The sequence below is a fragment of the Phyllostomus hastatus genome, unplaced genomic scaffold, assembly GCF_019186645.2.
Source record: "Phyllostomus hastatus isolate PE091 unplaced genomic scaffold, TTU_PhHast_1.1 phas_contig_196, whole genome shotgun sequence".
NCBI classification, from domain to species: Eukaryota; Metazoa; Chordata; class Mammalia; order Chiroptera; family Phyllostomidae; genus Phyllostomus; species Phyllostomus hastatus.
The window spans coordinates 1,114,529-1,136,701 of record NW_025333709.1 but is presented as its reverse complement, the minus strand read 5'-3'; the positions used below and the strand labels follow the sequence as shown (position 1 = coordinate 1,136,701).

Here is a 22,173-nt window from a genome sequence, read left to right as displayed (position 1 = left end):
AGCACAGGGTGCCGTGGGGGGGACGGGGGGAAGACGCAAGGCCCAGCTGAGAGAACACAAGCTTAGCAAAGCTGAAGAACACAAAATTGATACATGAAAATCAACTGTGCGACTATTTTTATACGTCACCAACAATCAACTGAAAATCAAAATGAGAAAGTGTCATTTACTATAGAATCAAAAAACATCTAAACTTAAAAATTAGTTTTAAAATTGTGTTCAAGGCATATCAACTAGAAATTTTCTAAACTCAGAAACCAAAGGTGATGTACGTAAGTGCAAAGACGGAGCGTGTGCGCAGACCGACAGGTTCAGTTTTGTTAGGACTGGGTTCTCCCCACATCGACCTGCGTTGTCCCGCTGACAGAAGACTAGGGCCAGAGAATTTTGCTGGGTTCTACCGAAGGACTCAAGGATACTCAAGAATTCAATGCACTCTCTACACAAAGCCAAGCAGGACCCTGACCAGTGTGGCTCAGTGGGATGGGTGCTGGGACACAAGGTCGCCGGTTCAGTTCCTGGTACGGACACAGGCCTGGGTTGCAGGTTCAGTACCTGGTCAGGGAGTGTAGTGGAGGCAACCCCTCTCTCTAAAAATAAATCAATAAAACCTTAAAAACAAACAAACAAACAAACAAACAAACGTAAGCAGGTTTTTTGTAGAAATCCGCAAGTCGGTTCCAAAACTTCCGTGGAAATGCGACCTTGAGCGAGGCCTGCGAGTGGGGGGCAGGCCCTCCCCGACTCCACGCTCATGGCAGAGCCACCGCCCAGGCCACTGTGGTGGGAGGACCGGGGGCAGGCGAGCCTCGAGCTACCGTGCAGCCAGGCAGGCGGGGGGCCTGCGCCAGGACCCGTGCAGAGCCCCACCTCACACCGCGAGCAGACGCCGAGTCAAGGGGGCCCCAGGCCCGACTGCGTGCGAGCCAGCCCAGAGCGGCGTCTCAGGCAGCGTGTTCCTGGGTGTGGCATCAGCAAGATGTCTCACAGAGAAAAAGCCTGGTAAACCGGAATGCACCAAAATGAGAAACTTGTGCTCTTCAAAAAGCACCACAGGAAAACGAGCAGCTGTGCCCAAGGCCGAGAGAAAGCATGTGCAGATCACACACTCGACACGGGACCTGCACCAGCCCAGGAGCAGCTCGCACGACTCGGCGCCGGGACAGAGCACAAACGAGCACACGGAAGGCTGCCCGACTCGGCCCACAGGAGAGACGGCGGCGACCGGGCCCTCCAGGGGTCACCGAGTCTCATCAGGAGGGCACAACTCCAACACGGTGACGTGGGCCTCTTCGGGGGGTGGGGGAGGCCACCGGCGACCCGCCCTGGAGACACAGCTGCTCACGCACGCAACGTCCGGTGGGTGAGGTCGCTCGAGAACAGCTGACCAACACAGTGTCCGTCAGCGGGGACCAGGGAGAACAAGACCCTACGTGGCTGTGCGTGCACGGACACCCGACGGACCACGGGCCGCGGCAGAGTGCAGGCGCGCACTGTGCACAGCCGGCCAGGCCCCGCCGAGCAGGGAGCGATGGGAGTGTGCGGCAGTAAGCGGTGGGAGCCCACGGGGGCCGGGAGGGGGGGAGAAACCAGGCGGGGGGCCAGACAGGGTGGATGGGCCAGCAGGAAGTGCAGGGCTGCGCTCCGCCCCCTTGACTGCCAGGACCAGGTCTGCACCAGCCACTGAAACGCATGAACTAGCCAAGCATCCTGACCTCGACTTCTTGTGCCTTTCATTTAAAAATTGCTCGAACATGTTATAACACTGAGAAAGTATACTCGCCTGATAAGATACCCTCACCTTTGGGTAAAAGAAAAAGAATTACCTTCCAGGGTAAGAAAGCTCTTTTAACAAACCTAACCTTTGCTAGAATTTTACCATTCCACTATTCTATTTTATTAAAAACAACAGCAGCAGCTCTCCCCTTGGCTTCTATAAAGACGAAATCCCAATGACATCTAGAGTCCACACTGACTGGGGTGCTGCAAAACCACGATGCTGCACACAGAACTCAGGCGAGAGAAAAAGACTCGGACGCAGCTCCCTGGTCCTGGGGGTCCTGGGTGAGGCTCTCCCCAGGGTGGACCTTCGGGGGTCACTCGACAAGACCTGACTCTGCATTGACTGCTCCCCAAGTGTGGGGGCCACGGGCACAGAGCAGGGGCCCTCGTGCAACGGTGAGTTCAAAGCAGTGAAACCGCACCTGCTGCGCGGGGTAAGATGGGGGGGGACTGTCCGCTTTGCTGTCCTCCGTCCTGGGGTTCCCGTTCCCCAGGGCCGTGCCTTCCTGCGGGGCTCCGGGGGGCTCCCCGCTGCTCCCGCCATCCGGCTCTTCGTCGTCGGCCTCTGAGGAGCTGCCGCTGCTGCTGCTGCTGCTGCTGCTGCTCACCTGCGGGGACTTAACGACAGGCAGAGCACCGTGAAGGGCCCCTGGCCTGGCCGCCGCCCCTCGCCTGGCCGCCGCCCCTCGCTGCTGCTGGTGTCTCGACGACACCGCCACGGCGTACCTCGTCCTTCAGGGCCATGTTCTCCCCACCGCCGTTCAACTCGCTGTGCAGCCCGTTCATGCTGGCCGCCACCTCGGCGTCGCTGTAGCTGGTCAGCGGGTAGATGTCCGCACACGTGGCCGGCAGTGGGGCCGCGTCTTCGTCGTCGCTGCAGCTGAGACAGCAGAGAGGCGGCTGTGAGCCGCTCTCAGGGGCTCAGACGACCCCCCCCACCCCCGGGCTCCGTTCTCTTCAGAGGCCCCACCCTGCGCACCGCTCCTGCCTCCCGCCGTCGCTGGGGAGCCTGAGCAGGAGCGAGGGCCCGGGCGGCTGGCTGGCGCCAGCTGGGGGAGAGCACACGCTCCAAGGGGAGTGTGCAGGAGCCACGGCCACCTGCCCCGAGCGAGGGCCGCGACCCTGCCGGCCCACCCGGCGGGCCCGGGGGACGGGGTGCTCCTGCCGGTGCCGAGCAGACGCAGTTCTGGCCCACGCAGAGCGAAGGGGCGTGGGAGCCGCCCGGGTCAGCAGTGTTTGCCTTTGCGACCCCTGCACCCTCAGACACAGACAGCCGGACAGAGCCGCACAGGCACTTCCGTGGCGAGACACTGGACATGTGCTGCCACCGGGGCAGCGGTCTCAAGTCGGTCACGGGCTTAAACGTCTGCTCTCGCAAATGTCACACCTCTGACACCTTCTGATGAAGACGCAACTCACAAGGCTGGTGTGGGGCCGCTGTCCGCGAGGACGAGTCTGGGGCGCTGCTGCACGGCGACCGGGGAGCTGGAGCCCGACCCCGAGCTCGCGGACGACGCGCTGGGCGGGCGCATCTCAGAGACGCAGTCTGGAGCGGAGCCCGCCTGCAGCGGCAGCTGGTGGGCGTGGGTGTCACCCGGGACGGGGGGGTCCACGATGCCACACGTGAGGATGTGCGAGAGGCTACAGTCGTCACAGGCACACCTGAGTGGGAGGGGACGGTCACTGAGACGACCAGGGCCCTCCGGGCGCGCCCCACGGGCCACGAGTGCCTCACCTTCTGCGGTAGTGGCAGCTGGGGCAGTCGGGCACGCTCAGCCGGGATGACAGCACCTGCCTCACGGCGTCCGTGAAGTTGTTCTCACCCGTGACCGCCTTCTTGCTGGTTAACTAGAGGGGATTGTAAAACAGGAGGTCAGGTCGGCAGGACAAGTCTCCCGCTACCACGGGTCTCCTGGTTTTCAGTCATGCTCATCTAGAAACGGAGTCCGCAGCTTCTTGAGGTCGGACAGGGCCAGGGGAGGGGGTGGTGGGCCAGGAGTCTGCAGGCAGAGAGAGCCACACGGGCCAGCGATCAGCCACCCTGGGCAGGCTCCCCGGCCGACACCTGCCCCCCGCTCTCCCGAGGCCTGCCGTGCGCTGGCGCGAGCTGGGCCCCCGCAGCAGCACAGAGATGAGCCCCTGCCCCGAGGGGCTGTGGCTCAGAGAGAGACGGGCAGGAGGCAGAACTGTGGAGCCAGAGAGAGGTCCGTGCAGAGAGCTGCGTGGGGCCACGGCGCCCAGGCCTGAGCAAGGCCGGGAGGAGGCCGCGCTGGCGGTGCTGCCAGGAGCCGAGGGACAAGCGCCGGCGGGGCGTCCCTCTGACACCTCCCGAAGGTCTGCTGACCCAGGGCCGAGCGTGCGGCCTGGCAGGTCTGCGGGCTGTGCACCCGAGGGCAGAGGCGGGGCGGAGGGCTCGGCTGTGAGGACGGCTGGCCGGAGCGGACACCAGCGGCAGGAAGGAAGACCGGCCCCGAGGAGGGGTCCGTCCGGGAGCTGCCCAGGAAGTGGCACCCAGACCTGCCAACGACTAGGTGAGCACCTGGACTTCGGAAGGAGCCGGGGCCGGCCCCGACCACGGGGCACTGGCAGCTGGAAGGGCCTTCTGGCCGGACAGAAGCCACGTGGGGAGGCTGGGGGGTCAGGTGTGCGAGCCGGAGACAGGGCCCTCTGTCCACCTGTGGTGCCAGAGAAGACCACGGGGGTGAGGGGCGGGGGCGGGCGTGGGGGCGAGGCCAGGGAGACTCAGACGGCCGGGGAGCCGCAGCGGCGCGAGCGCCCGGGCCGAGGGAAGCGGGTTTCCAGGACACTGAGCGTCCCAGGGCCGCCACAGCGGGGAAGGGCGGGCCCCCGCTCGAGGGCGGTCGCTGAGCGCGGTGGCCTCCCCGGGCCACCCCACGCGCATACACTGGACTCAGCACCGCCCGCCCGGGAGGGGAGTGTCAGGCTCACCGAGTCGGTGTTTCGGAGCCGCGCAGCGCGCAGCGCGCAGCGGCGCCGGCCCACAGCCTCACCTGCTCCTCGAGGAACCGCCGCTGCCTGAAAACCTCCCAGTCTTCTGCCAGCGCGCGCGGCTTGGTCCTCACCGTCATCTGGGGGGAAGCAGCAGAGCACGGCGCTGAGAGCCGGGAGGCGCGCCCGGGCCTCTCTAGGGGGCCGTGGGGGTGACGCGCATGGAAGCGCTGCATGGACCAGGGCGGGGCGGCATGGCCACGCCGCTGACGCTGTCTCCATGCCCGCGCTGCTGGCCGACCAGCTCCCAGTGCCCGAAGGCGCGGTGCCCACGGCGGGGAGAGCGCAGAGCGAGGACCGAGGGGGTCGGAGGGGCCCGCCGGCGCCGGGGGGACGGGTGTCTGGCGCCCACCGAAGGCCCGTGCCGTGTGGCACGCACGAGGGCGGAGGGCGGGCGCCGGGCCGGGAGAGCAGCGTGGATGCGGAGGGTGAGCCCGGAGGAGGAGCGGGGCCGGGAGGGAGCGGGTGGTGTAGGCGCAGGCGCCCGACCACAACCCTCAGAAACACACCGAGGGCGAGCGAGGGAGAAGCGAAAGGCACTGCCCTCCTTCGGAGGGTGAGGCTGCGACGCGAGAACCGACCTTGACATTGTATAGACCAGACACACCCAGTCCCACTGGCGACAGAACACTCCCACCAAACCCTCCCGAGCAAGGGAAGAGTGACTCCATAACGTGAAGCTCGCACACTGGGAGAGAACTTCCCATGGCTCAAGCCACCCGAGAGGAAACTGATGCCGACGTAACTGGCAATGACAGCCCCACAAATCCCGTTTCACAACATGTGCCCACGTTGCAGCAAACACACAGGTTTGGGCCGACCTGAGAGCAAAACAGAGCAAAAAAGACCGAGAAGTATGCGTTCGGTGTAAAAAGACAAAATGACGTAAAACAAGAAACCACCGAACACGGTGGGAAGGACTCAACAGTAAAAGCTGAAACCGTTGGGAAAACACAGTTGCAGATGCTGGCGCTGCCCGTCCCTCCCGGGCTGACCCGCAGGGGAGGGCCGCACAGAGCTGGGGGGGGGGGTGTGTGGGGGGGAGGACAGCGAGGGGAGAGTCCCCGAACTCCGCACGACCGACTCCCCCCCAGCTCAGAAGAGCTGCCGGCGGTGCCGCGGGCTATGCGGCGGGGCTGGCACCCCTGAAAACGCCGAGTCACCCAGGAAAAGGCTTTTCGGATTTCCCCTGGCGACGCAGGCCTCCCCCAAGGTCTCAGCAGCTCTGCGGGCACTCCATGGGGACGGCAGGACAGCAGGCACGCTGCCCTCTCGTGACCTCTGCTGGACAAAGCACTCTCTCTAAAGCGTGGCCACGAGAGGCAGCCCAGGGGGCCGGGGCGTTCTCACCCCACACCTCCCCGTGAGCACGAGCTGGGGCTCTGGCCCTTCCACGGAAACGCCGTGGACAACTTCCCAGGCAGAGAGCCATTTGTGAAACTCCCTCACAGAGCAGAGCGCCCAGGCAGACTAATAATGCAATGTGAACTGAAGGGGCAGTAAGAGATCAATAGTCCTGCCCTGGCCAGGTGGCTCAGGTGGTTGGAGCATCGTCCTGCACACCAGAAGGTTGTGAGTTCAGCCCCTGGCCAGGGCACATGCCTGGGTGGCAGGTTCAATCCTTGGTCTGGGTGCACAGAGGAGGCAAACAATGTCTCTCTCTCTCCCCTCCCCCTTTCTTCTCTCCAATCCATCAACACATCCTTGGGTGAAGACTGAAAAACAAAACAAAACCCTCTAGTCCTGTCCCTACTGCCTGCAAAACAAATCAAGACCCAAAGTTTAGCGGGGATTTTTAGAACACCCTTTATAGAACAGAAAATTTAAAGTGTTCCCCCAAACTGAAAACACGGACAGTTTCTCAGTTTGTTCCCTGAGACTGGCGTAACCCCCACATAAACCGGACAAGCCCTCCAGGACAAGCCCTGCACTGCACCCCAGCCTCAGCGCGCTCGCCGCTGAACCAAGCACCACAGCACCTCAGACACAGACACAGGGACCCCAAATGGAGCATCAGCTAGTCAGACCTTAGAACGGATTGAAGTAATGTGTCATGGTCTAGTAGGGTGTTTGAAAATTCTTATCTGCGTTTGGAGAGAAAGGAAAGGAGAGAGAGAAGCCTCAGTCTGCTGTTCCTCTTAGTGATGCACCCGTCGCCTGCTTCCGTTCTGCGCCCTGACTGGGGATCGAACCCACAGCCCCGGCGCACTGGGCGGGCACTCTGACCAGCCAGGCCTCTGGCAGACTTTCATCCCAGGGACGCGCAGTGTCTGAAGATTAGGAAACCTAGTCTCTTAAACCTTCTGGAGATGTGTAAAAGAAAAAACACACACGAATTCAGTATCTATTCTTGTTTTTACAAAAATAATAACCTTCACAAGCTAGAAAAAACTTCTTCAATTTGCTAAAAAGCATCAAAAATCTGTGTGGCCAGCACCAGACGACGTGCGATGCCCAGGCACGCCCTGTTCCTGTGCTGCAGCTGTGACAGGGCTGTCAGGGCTCGTGGAAGGTTCCCAGGGACCAGCCGTGAAACGTGCAGCGGCCACGGCGTCGGGCGCGAGGGCGGGACAGCACCGGGCTTCCCTGGGCACACCAGCAACAGCTACTAGGAAGCTCATCCCGTCAGCCCATCCAGAGCTGGAAGATTTGGGGTGCCACTCACCAGAGCCCCCCCAACCACCCACCCCCTGGCGTGACCACAGTGAGAAGGGTGTAAACCGCGCCGCCGCAACCCAGGACACACGTCCAACCTCACAGGAGATGCACACAGCATCTTCTCGGACGGGAAGGCTCAAACTGGGGCCAAGTGTCTGGTTACGCGGACACCCCTGGGGGTTCCAGGAGACCCTCGGTTCCCTCTGCAAGCAGATGCTACTATGGCCAGTTTGAAAAGGGGACTCAACAGTGCGGGGGGGGGGGGCGGGGGACCGCGCAGAAGCCCCTGCTCCTGCCACTGGAGAGGCCCCGGCTGACGCACCACCCCGCCCTCAGGCCCCACCTTCCCAGGAGCCCTGCTTCTCTGCTGCCCTTGCCCCCACTGTCAGCCACCGGCCCCACGGCGACCTGCCGTGTTCAGGCCAGCACCCCCTTTCCGGCCGGCCGGCCAGGGGTGTGGAGAACCGGTCCCACAGGCCCTGGCGCTCTGTGCGTCCCAGGCTCTGGAAGGCACGGTGCTCAGTGACGGGCCAAGTGCCGAGGCTCTGCTGCCCCCTGCCCGCGCCGCCCCCGGCGAGGGCCGCCCGTGTGCACCCCGCCCTCCCGCCAAGCTCGCGGTAGGGTTGGCGCAGCCGCACCTGCTCGTCGACGTAGGCGTCGATCCGCTTCTGGCACTCCAGCCACTCGGCGGCGACGCCGCGCAGCTCCTCCTCGGAGCGCTGGTATCGCTGCAGCAAGGTGCTGTAGGCGTCCTCGCCGCAGGCGTCGTGCGTCGTGGTGCCCAGCCTATGGGGAGAGGCCTTTCAGCGTGGGGGGGGGGTGGTGTCCAGAGGCTCCGGCCCCAGGCGCGGCCCGAGAAGCAGGGCCCCAGGACAGAGAGGGCCGCACCTGGGGGTGGAGGCCGGGCGGACGGGTGCACCACACGCAGCGCACAGAGCAGTCGGGGTGGCACAGCCCGGACCCGGCCCCCAGACGAGGTCGGACAGACACCCTGGCTCGAACCACAAGGTGTGACCGTGCTGTCACCCGCTCTGTTCCGCGCCTTGTTAAGGACACAGTGAGATGGGAGGGAAGTGGGGACACGAACAGGAGACAGAGGACGCGCCCCTGTCTGCGGGAGGACACGGCTGGGGGCAGCCGGAGAGGCCTGTGCGAGGACCAGGGGACCTGCAGCTCCGCGCGGGCAGCTGCTTGCTTTCGCGGTGCTTGAACACACCACCGTCTGAACCAAAACAACCGCACGAGGACGAGGGACTCCAGAAACAGAGACGCGCCGGCCCCCGCCCGGAGCACGTGCGGGCCGACAGCCGGCGCTGTGGGTGGGGGGCTCTGGCAGCTGCGCGCCCCCCACCTCCCCCAGGACCAACGCCGCAGCGACGGCCTCCCAGCCCCGGGCACCCAGGTGCGCACCGCCGAGGGGAGGAGGCCCAGCCGCGCGCAAGACGCAGGCACGCAGCCTGGCCTTCACGTGCTGAGCGAGGTGCGGCTGCGGCGCGGGGTGGGCGTGTGCGTGGTATCAGCGTGTGCGAGGGGTGGGCCGTGTGCGCGGGGTGGGCCCAGGAGGCCGTCCAGAACGCCCAGTCGTGCGCGGCGCCGCCTCCTCCTCGTGACTTCCCACACTTCCCGAATTCTACCGCAGTGACAACAGAATGCTGCTACACCAACGGTGCACACAAAATGACTTCCACCCAGAGCCCGGGAAAGGCTCCTCTGCCTCGTCCCCAGGCGCCCGCTGGGGAGACACACCTGTGCTGACCGCACACAGCAAATGCGCTTCCACAGGGCCCGGTGGGGTCAGGGGCAGGGCACCCAGAGGGAGAGAGAGAGGGAGGCACGCTGACCCCCGCAGTGACCCCCGCAGTGACCCCCGCAGTGACCCCCACAGTGACTGGGGCTGCTTCTGCCCTAGGACGCTAAACTCCAGACACACACCCAGAGGCACCCCTGGGGTCTACAGAGGCCCAGAGGCCCTGACAGCACCCCACTCCAGCAGCCAGGAGGCAGGGTGCCCTCCCCACCCCTGCTCACCACAGCCTGACAGACAGCCACTCTTTACACACCTGCCCCCGGCAGCCAGGACGGGGCATGCCAGAGAGCACTGGCCTCTGCCCACCCACACACCTCGGCCCCAGGAACTGCGGGTGAGACCCGCTCGTCCACGGGATCTACGGGAGCCCACGGGGATGCCCCCCGGGGGTCACCGCAGCTCGGTCTGCAGGCACAGGCTCCCAGTCCAGCACAGCTGGCGGGGCCCCGAGGAGACAGGCCCCGGGGTCCGGAGACGACGACTCGGCAGACCAGCCCCCACCCGATCGTTCTCTCTGTACCAACGCGGCCACGTGGGGACGGCTGACATCGACGACACACACCGTGCAGGGAGACGGAACGGGACCGAGAGAATGAAATAAAATCAGTTCGAGGAAGCTCATTTACGACCGTAATCAGAATTCTCCCCAACGATCCACGTTGTACAAGGACCACAAACGAAGACCACAGCTACACACAGCCACAGCCACAGACAGGCAGACACACCAAGGCTCCCAGCCCAGCCACTGGGATGGAGGCGGAGTCTGACGGGGCTGCTGGGTCCTGCCACCACCTCCCGGGCTGCAGCCGGGGCCCTGCCCGGGAGCAGACGGGCCCTGGTCTGTGCCCTGGTCTGTGCCACGGAGGAGGGGAGGGGCCTGCAGATGAAGGGGTCTCCAGACACACGCAGCAAAGGGGCAGGGCTGTGAGGCAGGCCCTGGCCCACGGTGACAGGGCTTCTGTTCGGGGAGGCGGAGAGTTCTAGAAACAGGTGCTGGTCGCCCCAACTGTGGGTGCTCCATGCTACAGAACAGCACACTCAGAGCCTGAGGAGTCGTGGGTCACGTCACTTCACTACGGCCGCAGAAGTGAGTCCCGCACCAGCACACCGAGAGCCGCTCGGTGCACGGCACGTTCTCCGCGGGGGGCCTGTGCGGTCGCGGCGCGCACCGGGCACGCCTGCTGCGGAGGGGAGCGGCCCGTCCCACAGCTAACTCGAGGCAGGCCTGCGGGGACGCGCACTGCAGAGGGGAGGGCGGGGCCGGGCCGGGCCTGCCAGTGAGGCGCCCACGCACGCACGGGCGCGCAGGGGACTGGCCTCCGGTGGCCGTGACAGGTGGCACCTGCGGGACACCGCCCGCTAACAACTCATTAAGGGACACACTTGTTCGGTGTCATCCTCCGGATCTCCGTTTCACTTTATCGCACAGCTGAACAGATGTGGGCCAGAGACAGAGTGTCACCGTGCAAGCAACAGTGGGTTCCTTGGGCCGCCGACAAGGCCATGACCTCAGGGCGTGGGGTTCATGTATTACCCACAGGGGGCACACAGGGAACCCCCTCTGAGTGCCCAGCCCTCAGGGACCACTGCGCGCCCCTGCTCCCCAGCTGGCGCCCCAGTGTCTGCTCCCCGCCCCTGCCGGCCCCCGAGAGCCATGCCCGGCCCCAGAGCTCCGGTTCGAGCGTGAGCAGCTTCCCCGACGAGGAGCGCGGGGGAAACCCGACGCGGGGCGCAGAAAACGGCGGCGTGCCGCGACACACGCCGGGCTCCTGGCACCGCTCCCGTCGGAGGACGGGCCGGTCACACTCACGAGCTCACCAGGCCGACACAAAACCTCGAGGGGAAACCGGCTGCAACCTTGGCACCCCTCCTGCCAAGACGCGAGTCTCTGCAGCGTGCTGGTGCGGGCGGGACGTCGTGCGTGCGCGGGGACAAGGCCAGGCTCCGCGTCGCAGTCGCGTGGCTTCGACTGCCCTCGACTCTCTTTTCCGGGGGGACACCGGGCCTCCGTGCCGCCCCGGGGGAGGGGCCCCCGGCGGCACCACTGTCCCCCGGCCTGCTCGTCCCTGACGCGCTTTAGTGACCGCCCAGGAGGCCGTGCCCCCCCAGAGCGAGGGACACGCAGGCGGGTGCGCATCTGGGCCTCCAGAGGGAAGACAACTGGTCTGCACGTCAGCTACGACAGTGACTCGTTTACTTAAAAATAACTGCCAGCCCCGGAGCCGTCATGGGTTCGGTCCCCGGCAGGGCACACTCCTGGGCTGTAGTCCAGTCCCCAGGTGCGTGGGGGGGGGGCATGTGAGAGGCAACTGATGGATGTTTCTCTTTCACACCCAGGTTTCTCTCCCACTCTCTCCCTCCCTTTCTCTCTAAGGAGATAACAACGATAGTAACTTTTGTCCTCTGCGAGTCTGGTCCAACTCCCAGTAAGGGCATTTAAATAAACACGACCCCTCCTGTGCTGTCACTGCGATGCGCCTGGCGTGCGAGTCCACTCGGGGGGCCGGCAGACACGGGGGGGGGGCCGGCAGCTGGGCCCCGGGCTCACTGACAGCAGGGGTCTGGGCAACGTCCCCGGGCACCGTGCCCGGTGCACCGGCCGCAGCCCTCACGGGGGCGGGCGCCCAGGGTGCCCTCTGCACACGCAGGAAGGACCACGCTGAGGACGAAGATGCTGAGGGGACGTCAGAGACACCCAGTGTGGCTGACCCCGGGCCCAGTGCCCGGGAGCCTCCCTGCCCCTGAGACCCACAGTGGAAAGCCCGCCCCCCGCCCGCCTGCCCCGGCACGTCCAACGCCACAGCCACGGGGACAGCGACAGCCCGGCCCCCAGCCCTGCCCGGGGCTCGTCCAGGGAGGATGCCGTTTCCCGCCGCGTCCCCGTATCCCTGAGGAGTCCGTGGTGTCACAATGAGCAGCACTGACGCTGGGCCTGTCACTCTCCAGTGCAGCCATGTCACTCGGGTGTGTAGCTTCCTGCCCAGACCGGCTTCCCCGGGACCCGAGGCTCTCCCGACGAGACCGCCCACACCGCAGTGGTGTTCAGAGGCACCCACGCCACGCGCGGGAGCAGGACCCGGCTGCCACACCACGGGACACACGCACATGAGGACTAAATACCTGATTTGAGACACCAGTGCTGGCAGGTTGCTCTGGAGAAGGGGCTCCGAAAAGACCAGATTTTCAAACAGGTGCTTATTGTGCAGTTCCCATGTCACCTGGAACTTTTTCAAGTGCTCATTTTCCTAGTTAAGAAAATACATAGAAGACGTACTGAGTTGATGACACTTAAAACTCCCCAGAAGGACCTCCTCTCCCCCTCCGCCGGCCCTGGCAGCACGGGCCCAGAGCCGTCCGCAGACGAGGAGCCGCTGCCCCTGTGCGGTGGGCACGCAGGGCGGAGACCGCCCCCCCGCCCCCCCCCCCCGCCCACACGCGCGCACGCAGACGATGGGGTGGGGCCCACGCAGGCGAGGAGGGGCAGAGGGAGAAGGGGATGGCTGCGCATGCTTGGGGGTCACTTCTTACAACCACGCTCTCCCAAGCATCGACACCCCACTCTCCGCAGCCCACACGTGTGCAGGCCCCTCCACGACGAGGGACAGCCGCCCCCGGGCTCGTCGGGAGCAACCCCCCCGTCTGACGGAGGCCAGCAGCCCCCGAGTGACACCCGTGCGAGGTCGGGACTGTCCTCCCCAACGGACCTGGAGAAACGCACCCCTCGGTTCAGATGACGGCTTGGGCACCCGGGGGCGTGCTGGCCACCGCGGAGAGTGGCATCAGGAGAGACAGGCGCCAGCCCTCACCGCGAGGGGGGGACCGGCAGGGGCAGCGTGTTCCTGTCCCCACAGGCCGCCGCACTGCGGACGGGCCTCGCCGTGACGGTGCAGGAGCGCACCTGGCTCGCGCCCTGACGAGGGCCTGCGCAGGAACCGCCCCCCACCCCACACTGTCCCTGCGCGCCCCGTCGGAAACGGGTCCCTCGGGGGCGACACGCAGCGGCCTCTGCCTGTGCACCCTCCCCCGCCCGCAGACGCCAGCGATGCCCCACAGGGGGCGCTCCGTCGCCCGTGCCCCGGGAGCAGCGGCACCGCGGGACGAGGCTGCACGCACACTGGGCGCACACGCTGGCCGGCGCTGCCCACTGGTCCCCGCGGCCGCCGGCCGGAGCTCTGGGACAGCTGCACCGCTCCGACCCCTCCCTGGTGCCACGCGGCGCCCTGGCTCACTCTCGCGCCGCCCGCACCGCGACAGCTCGCCCACACCCCACACCCCGCACCCAACACCCCTCTGAGCCGCAGCGGGGCGACACAGGGAAGCGGGGCGTGCGGGAGGCCGGGGCCGGGACCGACACTCAGCCCCTGGCCTCTGACCCGACGTGGCTGTGAGGTCACAGCCACAGCTGGCAGCGTGGAGAGGGCAGTGTCACAGGCCTCCGGAGGCCAGTCTGCGCAGGCGCCGGGCCAGGGACGGGAGCAGAGAGCACCGCAGCGGCCCGTCTCCAGCAGCGCCCCGGGGAAAAGGAGCAGGCCCGAGCCGGTTCACGACTCGTCTCCGCGACGAGGAACAGGCAGGCGCTAGGGCAGCTGTAGACCAGGCCCTCGGAGGGGGGGCGGGCAGGGTGCTGCCCCCCACTTACCTCCTGGACAGAGTCAGTGGGCCCTGCCCGCCAGCCTATGAGCACCCAGCAATGAGTTACAACACAGGACCGTCACTGTGGCATTTGGGACTGACAGCAACTGCAGGTAACTGGGCAAAAACGGATTTCTGAAGATGGTCAAGTTTTTCTAACGTTTGCTTCTTGATCTGGGGCGGGGGGAAGGGTGAGCGCGTTTCTGCCCCCTCCCACATTCACCACTGCTTCTCGCACGTGCCCCGACTGGGGGGCCGGACCCGAAACCTCGGCACGCCGGGATGGCGCTCTAGCGGCCAGGGTCACCTAGCCAGGGCCACGCCCGGCGTGCTCCCTGAACTCTGAACCTACACTTCAGGCGAGGCCCGTGAGAGAAAGCAGACCCCAAACTGGCCTCACCAGCTGTGCCGGCAGGGATGCTGGCTCGTGCCGAGAGCAGAGTACTTCCCGCAGCCAGCACCGGCAGTGCCTGCACCGGCAACAACCCTGAGCTTGGGCCAGAAACAGCCTCCCGCAGGCTGAGCCCCTTGCCCGGGGCACACAGGGCCCAGGCTCCGCGGGGTGTGTGCCGTAGGTGAGGCTTGTGTGAGGACATCAGGGACCGGGCCCAGGCAGGCAGAAGCCCCCGTGCTCTGATTCGAAGGTTCCCACCTGAGCTCGCCTTCCTCCCCAAGTTCAAACACACAAGCTGCCGGGGTTTTGGGGAGGGGGAGGAGGAGGGGGAGGAGGGGAGGGTTCCGAAGCAAGTCCTACAGCAAACCTCGAGAGAGAGCAGGGCATGCAGGGTTTGTACATCCTTGTGGACGGAAATTCGGATTTCAGGGTCACTACAGCCTGGCGGGGCACTGCCCAGAGGCCTGGCAGCATAACTAAAGTCTAGTGTCCCTTTCATTTTACAACTTAGCGTGTGGAAGAAATGTGACCCTGACCCCAGGGGCGCACTTCCCAGAAGGCCACACGTCTGGAAACGTGTTTCCGTGGGCACGCATTCTGTGGGTCCTGCAGGGTCAGGAGAGCGGGGTGTCACTTCTGGAGACGTCAGCAGGGAATCAGGCGGCAGGGCCCACACAGCAAGTGACCTTGCTTCCTGCCGGAAAGCAGCTGACCCGGCTTGTGGCCGTCAAGTCTCAGCTCTCGAGCAGAGACCGGAGCTCAGGACGCTGCGCATCTGCCAGCGTGGCCTCGAAGCTCCCCCACGCATCAAGGTCTTCCTGGCGAGGATCGGCGACTCTTCACCCTGCACCGTGCAGGCGGCCACAGCTCCTTCGGCGCGCCGGTGTTCTCAGGCGAGTGGCGCGTGCCACGAGGAAAGCCCGGTGAGCAGGTCTGCCGGGGGCGAGTGGTCGGCTCTGTGATTCGGATTCGGGGCCGACGCCGGAACTAACTGGGGAAGCAGCCGGGCTCCGGCGTTCTCCCAGAGCGGCCACCACAGCCACCTGCCGGGAGACAGCGCGGCATCGGGCTCCCGCGGTGGCGCCCACCGCAACGGCCGAGGGCAGCCAGCCCCGTGCAGAGCGGGTATGAGAACCCAGGGTCCAAGCAAGACTCTGGAAATTTGCAAAAACGTAAATGACAGCCCCCTTCTAAATAAAGGTGTTGTTTTGAAAACAGTTTTTTTTTAATTCAAAAAAGGCTCTTTTTGTTATGCAATGGGCTTATTTTTAAAGTAATCAACATCTCTAAGTTTCTCTTTTGATTTCCATACAGGAAATAGTGACGGATAAAATCCAAGTTAACCAAAGCTCTCCACCCCCCACCCCCGTCTCTGAGCCCCCACTGTGGCGCCGCTCCGAGACCCTGGCGCAGGGGCCACCTCAGTGGGGCTCCGCGGGCCCCTTCGGCCACGGGGGCGCAGGGCAGGCCGGGAAGGACGCTGCGGACCACGTGCGGGCCTTCTCGGACCCGCGTCCGAACCCCCAACCGCAGAGCTGCCTGGTGTGTCTGGAAAGTGTTTCTATGGACCGTGTGTGTGTGTGTTGGTGGGCCCCGCCAGTTTCGTGGGCGTGACACGGCCCGTGGTTACATGTGGTGGCGTCGAGCCTGCAGAGGGCGCTGTGGCTGCCTGACCTGCCGGGCAACCGCAGTCCCTCCCAGCCCTGAGGCTCTCACAGGAGGCCAACAGCCTCCGGTCAGACCACACCCCTCTGGGCAGCAGCCCAGCTACCGCCCCCCAGGAGGCGAGGCCGCGCTTTCCCGCCCACCCGGCCGAGGCCTGGGGCGGATGTTCCTGCTGCCCCCGCCGTGCGAGGACCCTCGGCTTCTCGCTCGCGCTGCGCGGTGAGGCCCCGTGGCCCCGGCAGCAGGGGCAGGTCCCACCGGGACGGACTCGGGCCACGGGCGGCCGCGTCCCGGTGTCTCAAGAGCCCTTGGGCGAGTGCTGGCTCTGGAGCGCGGGGGCTTCTCAGCTCGGAGGCGTCCCGCCCTTCACGCCGTCTCAGCAGCGGCGTGCTGTGACAGACCTCCCCGCGCTGGAGCTCGCCCACCAGCAGCGCAGCTGTGTCCCTCGCAGGACGGAAGTGTCCAGGGCCCGTGCACTGTGCCACTGGGGACGGCCACAGTGGGTGTCTCTGGACGCAGGAAGAATGGTCACTGACCAAGGAGCTGTAGTTCGTGCTTCAAATCCACCGGTTTTTCCCAAACCGTAAGAAAACTCCTATGCAGATCGCTAGGCATCTGCTCCAGTAGGTGTGGCTCAAAGGAACTGTCGTCGGCCTCACAGAGCGGCGTCCCGCGCTGACCCGGGGCCGAGCGGGGGCAGTGGGCGCCGGCACGACGGCGGACGCAGGCAGGGGACGCGCTGAGCTGCACCCCTGTCCTCGGGGCCACGGAGGTCCCAGGGTGCTGCCAGGGAGGGCACTTCTGAGGGGCAGAAGGACACGCCGGAGGCAGGGCGGGAGAGGGAGCGAGAGCGGGGTGGGCTGGCCCCGACGCTCACCAGCGCCCCTCCCGACCAGCGCCCGCCCCAGGTTCCGGGAGCCGCTGAGCGAAGGGCACTCACGCTGCAGCGAAGCCTGAAGAAGCCCCTGACCCCCCACACTACTTGCAGGACTGCGTGAGCTTTTCTGGTGGGAAGGTCTGCCAACTTTAGAAGCACATAAAGGCCGTTAGGCTGAAACTCAAGAACCATCTGTTTCCAAGTGAGGTCCCACCACTAAGAAACCAGCCTAGGGAAGCGCCATCCAATACAACCTGAGTCACGACGACACCCTCAGACGGCCACAGGTGAGCAGGGGCTTCCGCGGCCGTCAAGAGACGGAGGCTCTCTTCCCAGGGAGTGGGGCCCCCTTCCCACCAGCGGGTGCCGAGGCAGTCTCCAGCCCCTGCTGCCGGCAGCCACGTTTCCGAGCCCCCCACGTTGCTCCTGGCGGCAGTCCGAGACCCAGGGAGAGCACCCCGCCCGTCTCCTTCCTCGGGGCGCCTGCGTGGGTGGGCGCTGTCCGGGGAGCAGTGTGCCCTCCACGTGTGCACCACCACCCGGGCACGCACCACACGCACGCCCTGTGCTCGGCGGCAACAGTGACCGGCCGCCCAAGCAGCCCTTCCCTTTCGTGTCCCTGCCGACCGCAGGCCGGCCCTCACCACGCCCAGTCCGCCGCCTCGCTCCCTCGGCTTCCCGCGCCCCAGACGGTGTTTCATGACATGCCACCACCTCCCACCACTCAAGACTTTCGTCCCACGGCAGGGGAGGGGAGAGAAGTCAGGCTAGCCCTGGCCCCCGGGGCGCCTCGACGGTGGTCTGGGCCACACGCCCCCGACCCAAGCGCCCCCAGTGCCCCGCCGAGCCAGAGGAAGGTGGGCCCTCACCAGCGTGTCGAGGAAGGTGCTGATGGTGCGGGCCGCCTGGCAGAGGGCGCTGTACTCCTCCAGCAGCAGGGAGACGAACTGGTGGGCCTGAGGCGGGCCCTGCGGGCCGGACGGCGCCCGCACGCGGGCCGCGGCCGACAGCTGCCGCAGCAGGCGGACCTTCATCTCCAGCACGTACTCTCGGGCCTGCTGCTCCAGCCGCTGATACAGCTGGTAGGGGTCCCTCTCGCAGAGCCTGCACACAGAGAGACAGTCACCGCTCACCCGCGCGCCCTGCCCCCTCGGAGCACGTTCTACGCCCACGGGCATCGCTCCTGACGCCTCTCCCCAGGAGCCCACCTGAAACGACACCACCTTCTCATGACCCGGGAGATGCACTCGCCCGTCCCAACAAAGGGAGACGGGCCGGGAGTGTCAGGAGTGGGCCCGCGTCATCCCACCAAGACCCAAAAAACTGACATTTACTGAGAGCGTCCTCTGTGCCGGCCTCCTTTCCCCTGCGCTAACTCGGTCCCCCACCCGGCCGGCTGCCACCTGCACTAACTCGGTCCCCCACCCGGCTGGCTCTGCCACCTGCACTAACTCGGTCCCCCACCCGGCCGGCTGCCACCTGCACTAACTCGGTCCCCCACCCGGCTGGCTCTGCCACCTGCACTAACTCGGTCCCCCACCTGGCGGCGCTCTCTACTAACTCGGTCACCATCCACTGGGCTCTCAGAGGACTGAACACGGAAGCCCACACGGGCCTGGGAGGGTGTGGGGACCCACAGAGCCAGCAGGTGGCAGAGTGGCCACACCAGCGCCTCAGGGTGACTCTGGACCCTGACTTAGCAACACGGGAAACTGAAGACACTGTGGAGCAAAAACAATGACCCTGACCCCACGGGGCGACCCCTGGGTGGGGGAGGCCGCCGGCGGCACCCTCTCGTTCTTGGAGTTCAGTACGCAGCCCCAGGGAGCCTGCATTGGTTCTATAACCAGGGGAACTCAGAGACACTTCATCTCTTCTTAAACCACCCCACCGAAAGACTAAGGAAGTGTTTGTAATAAAATGAAGTCTGCAAGCTGAAGAGCAAGAGCAAGACCAGTGTGCCCCTGCCGCGCCCCCCCCCCCCGGAGCCGCAGCAGTGGCTGACGTGTCCGTGCAGCCCCTCCGTGGCCCATTCTCCAGTACCGGGCACAGCTGTTCACGCGAGCCCCGGAGGGCCCCTCGGGGGACGGCGAGGGCCCCCGGGGCACCAGTCCGCACCCGCACCCCCCTCTCCCCCCGGCGCAGAGGGGGCCCCGTCACTAGACTTGGGCTGTGAGACACCGGTCACTACAGCCCCTGGACGCCACAGAACGGGCCCTTTCACCTGCGGGCACCACGTCCGGGCGAGAGGGCAGAGCGAGTTACTGCCTGCTCCCCTTTCAAGACCCCCGCCCCCGCCTCGGCCGTGAAGGAGCCAAGTAAAACCCCACAATGGGGTGCGTGATGCTTCATACAAAACGCGGCCAGAGACACAGTAAAAACCCGTGGGTCCCCACTGTGGGTAATACACTCCAGAGAGATAAACAGGACTTTCAGTCCAACAATCTAGCCTAACTGTCCTCTGGAACAGAATGCATTTCACCTGTTACAGAAAAGCCACACAAAACTCAGAGGACACAGGGACCGGCAAGCTCACAAGCACACTGGGTGCTTCCTTCTTAGCCCCTCAGCCTGGTGAAACTAGACACACGTTGTGTCTTATTTCCTCGTCTGTGTCGGTGCCTTATAAACGGAACGAAATGACCGGGCGGTGTTTCTGCCAACAGATCTCCCTAAAAGTTCTGCGGCCGAGGAGGGTGCTGGAGATGCCGCAGGGGCTCACCCAGACGCCCCACCACCCGCACTGCACCACGTGCTGGGGCCACGCCGCGGCGCCCACACCCGGGAGCCGGCCTGCGCGTGCACACACAGAGCGCCGTCCTCGGCGGGTGAGGGGTGCGTGGCAGGACCAGGCCCTCAGACGTGAGAGGGCGGCCTCTTCGATGGGAGTGGTGGGCGGGGGATGACAGAGAGAGAGACCCTGGAGAGGGCAGAACGCTCCGACAGAGAGGAGCAAATGCCACGGCTCCGGGGGGGAAACAAAGGCAGGAGAACAGGGCAGGGGCGGGAGGTGGAGGCAGAGCCAGGTCCCGCGGGACACCGAGGGCCCCAGAGCGGGGAAGGAGTGGCCTCGCCGGCCAGGGCGGCCCCTGGCCATGGGCTTCCCTGATGCCCCTTTCCCAAGTGCGGCACCGAAACAGAAAGTGCTCTCGGACACAGGACTGGGAGAGGGCGGGTGTGCGAGACACACTCCTCTAACGGGGACGTGGAGTCCTGCCGTCCGGACAGGGCGCCTCCCTGGCGGGGCAGCGCTGTCCCCAGCCTCAGCCCTGCACGGGCCACCGTCCTCGTCTCGGCCACACCTCCCTCCTCTGCTCTGCGACTTGCTGAGTGTCTCCTTTCACCTGCCTCTGACTTCACCTCGGCCTCTTCCCAAGCGTGCGTGAGCTGTGAAGCCACGGGTCACGTGCAGCTTGCGTGTTTTGCTCTAACACTCACTAGGAGACCTGACCTCGAAAAAGGCACACACCAGGCCGCGGCACCGCAGAGGCACCCGGTCCCACCCGGACACAGCGGCCGACACCACCGGCCGGCTCCCGCGGCCCGCGGCCCGTCGCTGCCCCCGTGTCCAGGAAGGAGCGACTCGACGGCAAACCAGGCTCACAGACGCCCGCAGGTGCCGCATTCGAGACATGCGAAAAAGAAACCAGTATGAGGAATCGAACCGTGAAGTTTCTAGCTCACATTTACCACTTTTATTTGGAACACTTAAAAAAAGAAAAAAAAGGGGGGGGCTAAAACTATGTGAAAAAGTGAAAACGACATCCACCTCGAATCCTGAGCTGTCACGGGGAGCACGCGGTGCCGCTGAAGAGCAGACGCTGCGCGCTGGGCCGCGCCTGCCCACAGACGCCCGACAGGCCGGGCCCAGCCGGGCGCCTGCCCGGGCTCCACGCCTGGGGCCCCCGTGTCCTGGCCGTGCAGGCGCGACCGCTGCCGGATGCGCTCCCGGCACAGCGAGCACCGAGTGCTGCTCTCAACGCAGACTAGCGGCAGAGGCACGCAACCTCACTTCTGCCACACCAGCAGCGAGGGTTTCGGCCGACCAGAATTCGAGGCCCTGTGCAGAGGGCCCGCAGTGCACCTGCACCCCGTGGCAGAGCCTCCCAGCCCCACCCCGGGCAGAGGCCAGGCCCGGGGGCACAGGCCAGGGAGGGACGGGACACAGGGGACACGTGTACCTATCCACGAGCTCCTTCACCCCCTCCTTGTCAGGCACCAGGGACTGGTCCTGGTCGTCTGCCAGCGGGGTCCCCGCCTGGCGGTAGATGCAGCGGACCATGTAGCGCACTTCGGACCAGTAGTTCTGCAGCTGCTGCGGCTCGCGGTCCGGCTCCGCCGCCGGGATCTCCCTGTGAGGCAGCACGAGGGTGGGTCAGGGTGGTTCAGCCCATCCCCCTCCCACCCCAGGGCCCCTCCCCTCCACACCCAGCACTCCCCCACCATCTGGCCCTGCTGCCGCCGCAGGGCACTGCCCTCACGGTCCGGTCTCTGAGACCTCGTGCGTCTCCAGGAGACGTCGGCCCCCCTCAGCAGGGACCGGGGACGCCGACCGGCCTGGCTCCCGGCCTCTGCTGTCCAGGAGCCCGTCCGGCAGCTCTCACCCGCACCGGCCCAGGGTTCGGGCAGCCACACCAGGCCCTGCCCACCCCACCGACCTTGGACTCCAATGACTGAGCCCTGGCTCCTGTCCCCTCTGAGCACCAGCTCCCTCCAGCTAGCCCCCAGGGTAAGGAGGAGGGAGGGGTCTCACTCATCCGGGCCCCCTCCCCCACAGCCCCGCCACAGGCCACAGGCCACGGGCTCCCTCTCAGCAGTGCGTGGCCTTCGTGAAGAAGCCGCTGCCCCAGCCCCAGCCCCCGCCCCGTGGCCCCCGTCCCGTGGCCCCCGTCCGCTCCGGTACCTGCGCTCGCTGCAGGCATCACAAGCACACGCCGTGTCCGAGGGCAGCGGCTGGGGACCCAGACCCAGCCTCCCGCCGCCTGCCTCCGCCGGGGCCCCGCCCAGAGGGCTGTGCAGCAGGAAGTCCTGGCCCTGTTCGAGAGAGAGAACAGCACAGACCGGTCACGCTCAGACGTCCTCGCAGGCAGCTCTCCGCCCACCTCTCTGTCCTCGGCGCAAGCCACCCCACCCCCAGGCCCTGCTCTGCAGGAGCTGGTCTCTGCTTTGCTCGCGAGTTCAGTTTGCTCGTCAGAACTCGTGGGCATGGACAACGGTGTGGGGGCTGTGGTGGGGTGGGGGTGGAGGAGGGCGGTGGGGGGGGTCAACAGTGATGGAATAAAAATAAATTTAATCAGAAAAGCAAATGCTCATACACAAATTTCAGGAAAATGCCCTTAAAGAACCACA

General features: G+C 65.6%; 1 protein-coding gene across 2 annotated transcripts in view; it reads right to left on the bottom strand.

Moving 5' to 3' along the window:
• FAM193A (family with sequence similarity 193 member A) overlaps positions 1 to 22,173 on the bottom strand; it is a 108,789-nt gene that overhangs the window by 28,584 nt on the left and 58,032 nt on the right. For both annotated transcript variants that reach the window (XM_045834402.1, XM_045834403.1), the window contains exons 3-12: positions 21,728 to 21,858; positions 21,006 to 21,176; positions 17,694 to 17,928; positions 12,377 to 12,501; positions 8,088 to 8,235; positions 4,794 to 4,871; positions 3,518 to 3,630; positions 3,202 to 3,444; positions 2,509 to 2,662; positions 2,205 to 2,399 (exon numbers count right to left, since the gene is read on the bottom strand). In XM_045834402.1, coding sequence (XP_045690358.1) covers positions 2,205 to 2,399; positions 2,509 to 2,662; positions 3,202 to 3,444; positions 3,518 to 3,630; positions 4,794 to 4,871; positions 8,088 to 8,235; positions 12,377 to 12,501; positions 17,694 to 17,928; positions 21,006 to 21,176; positions 21,728 to 21,858 — 1,593 coding nt within the window. The remainder of the gene's footprint in view (positions 1 to 2,204; positions 2,400 to 2,508; positions 2,663 to 3,201; positions 3,445 to 3,517; positions 3,631 to 4,793; positions 4,872 to 8,087; positions 8,236 to 12,376; positions 12,502 to 17,693; positions 17,929 to 21,005; positions 21,177 to 21,727; positions 21,859 to 22,173) is intronic.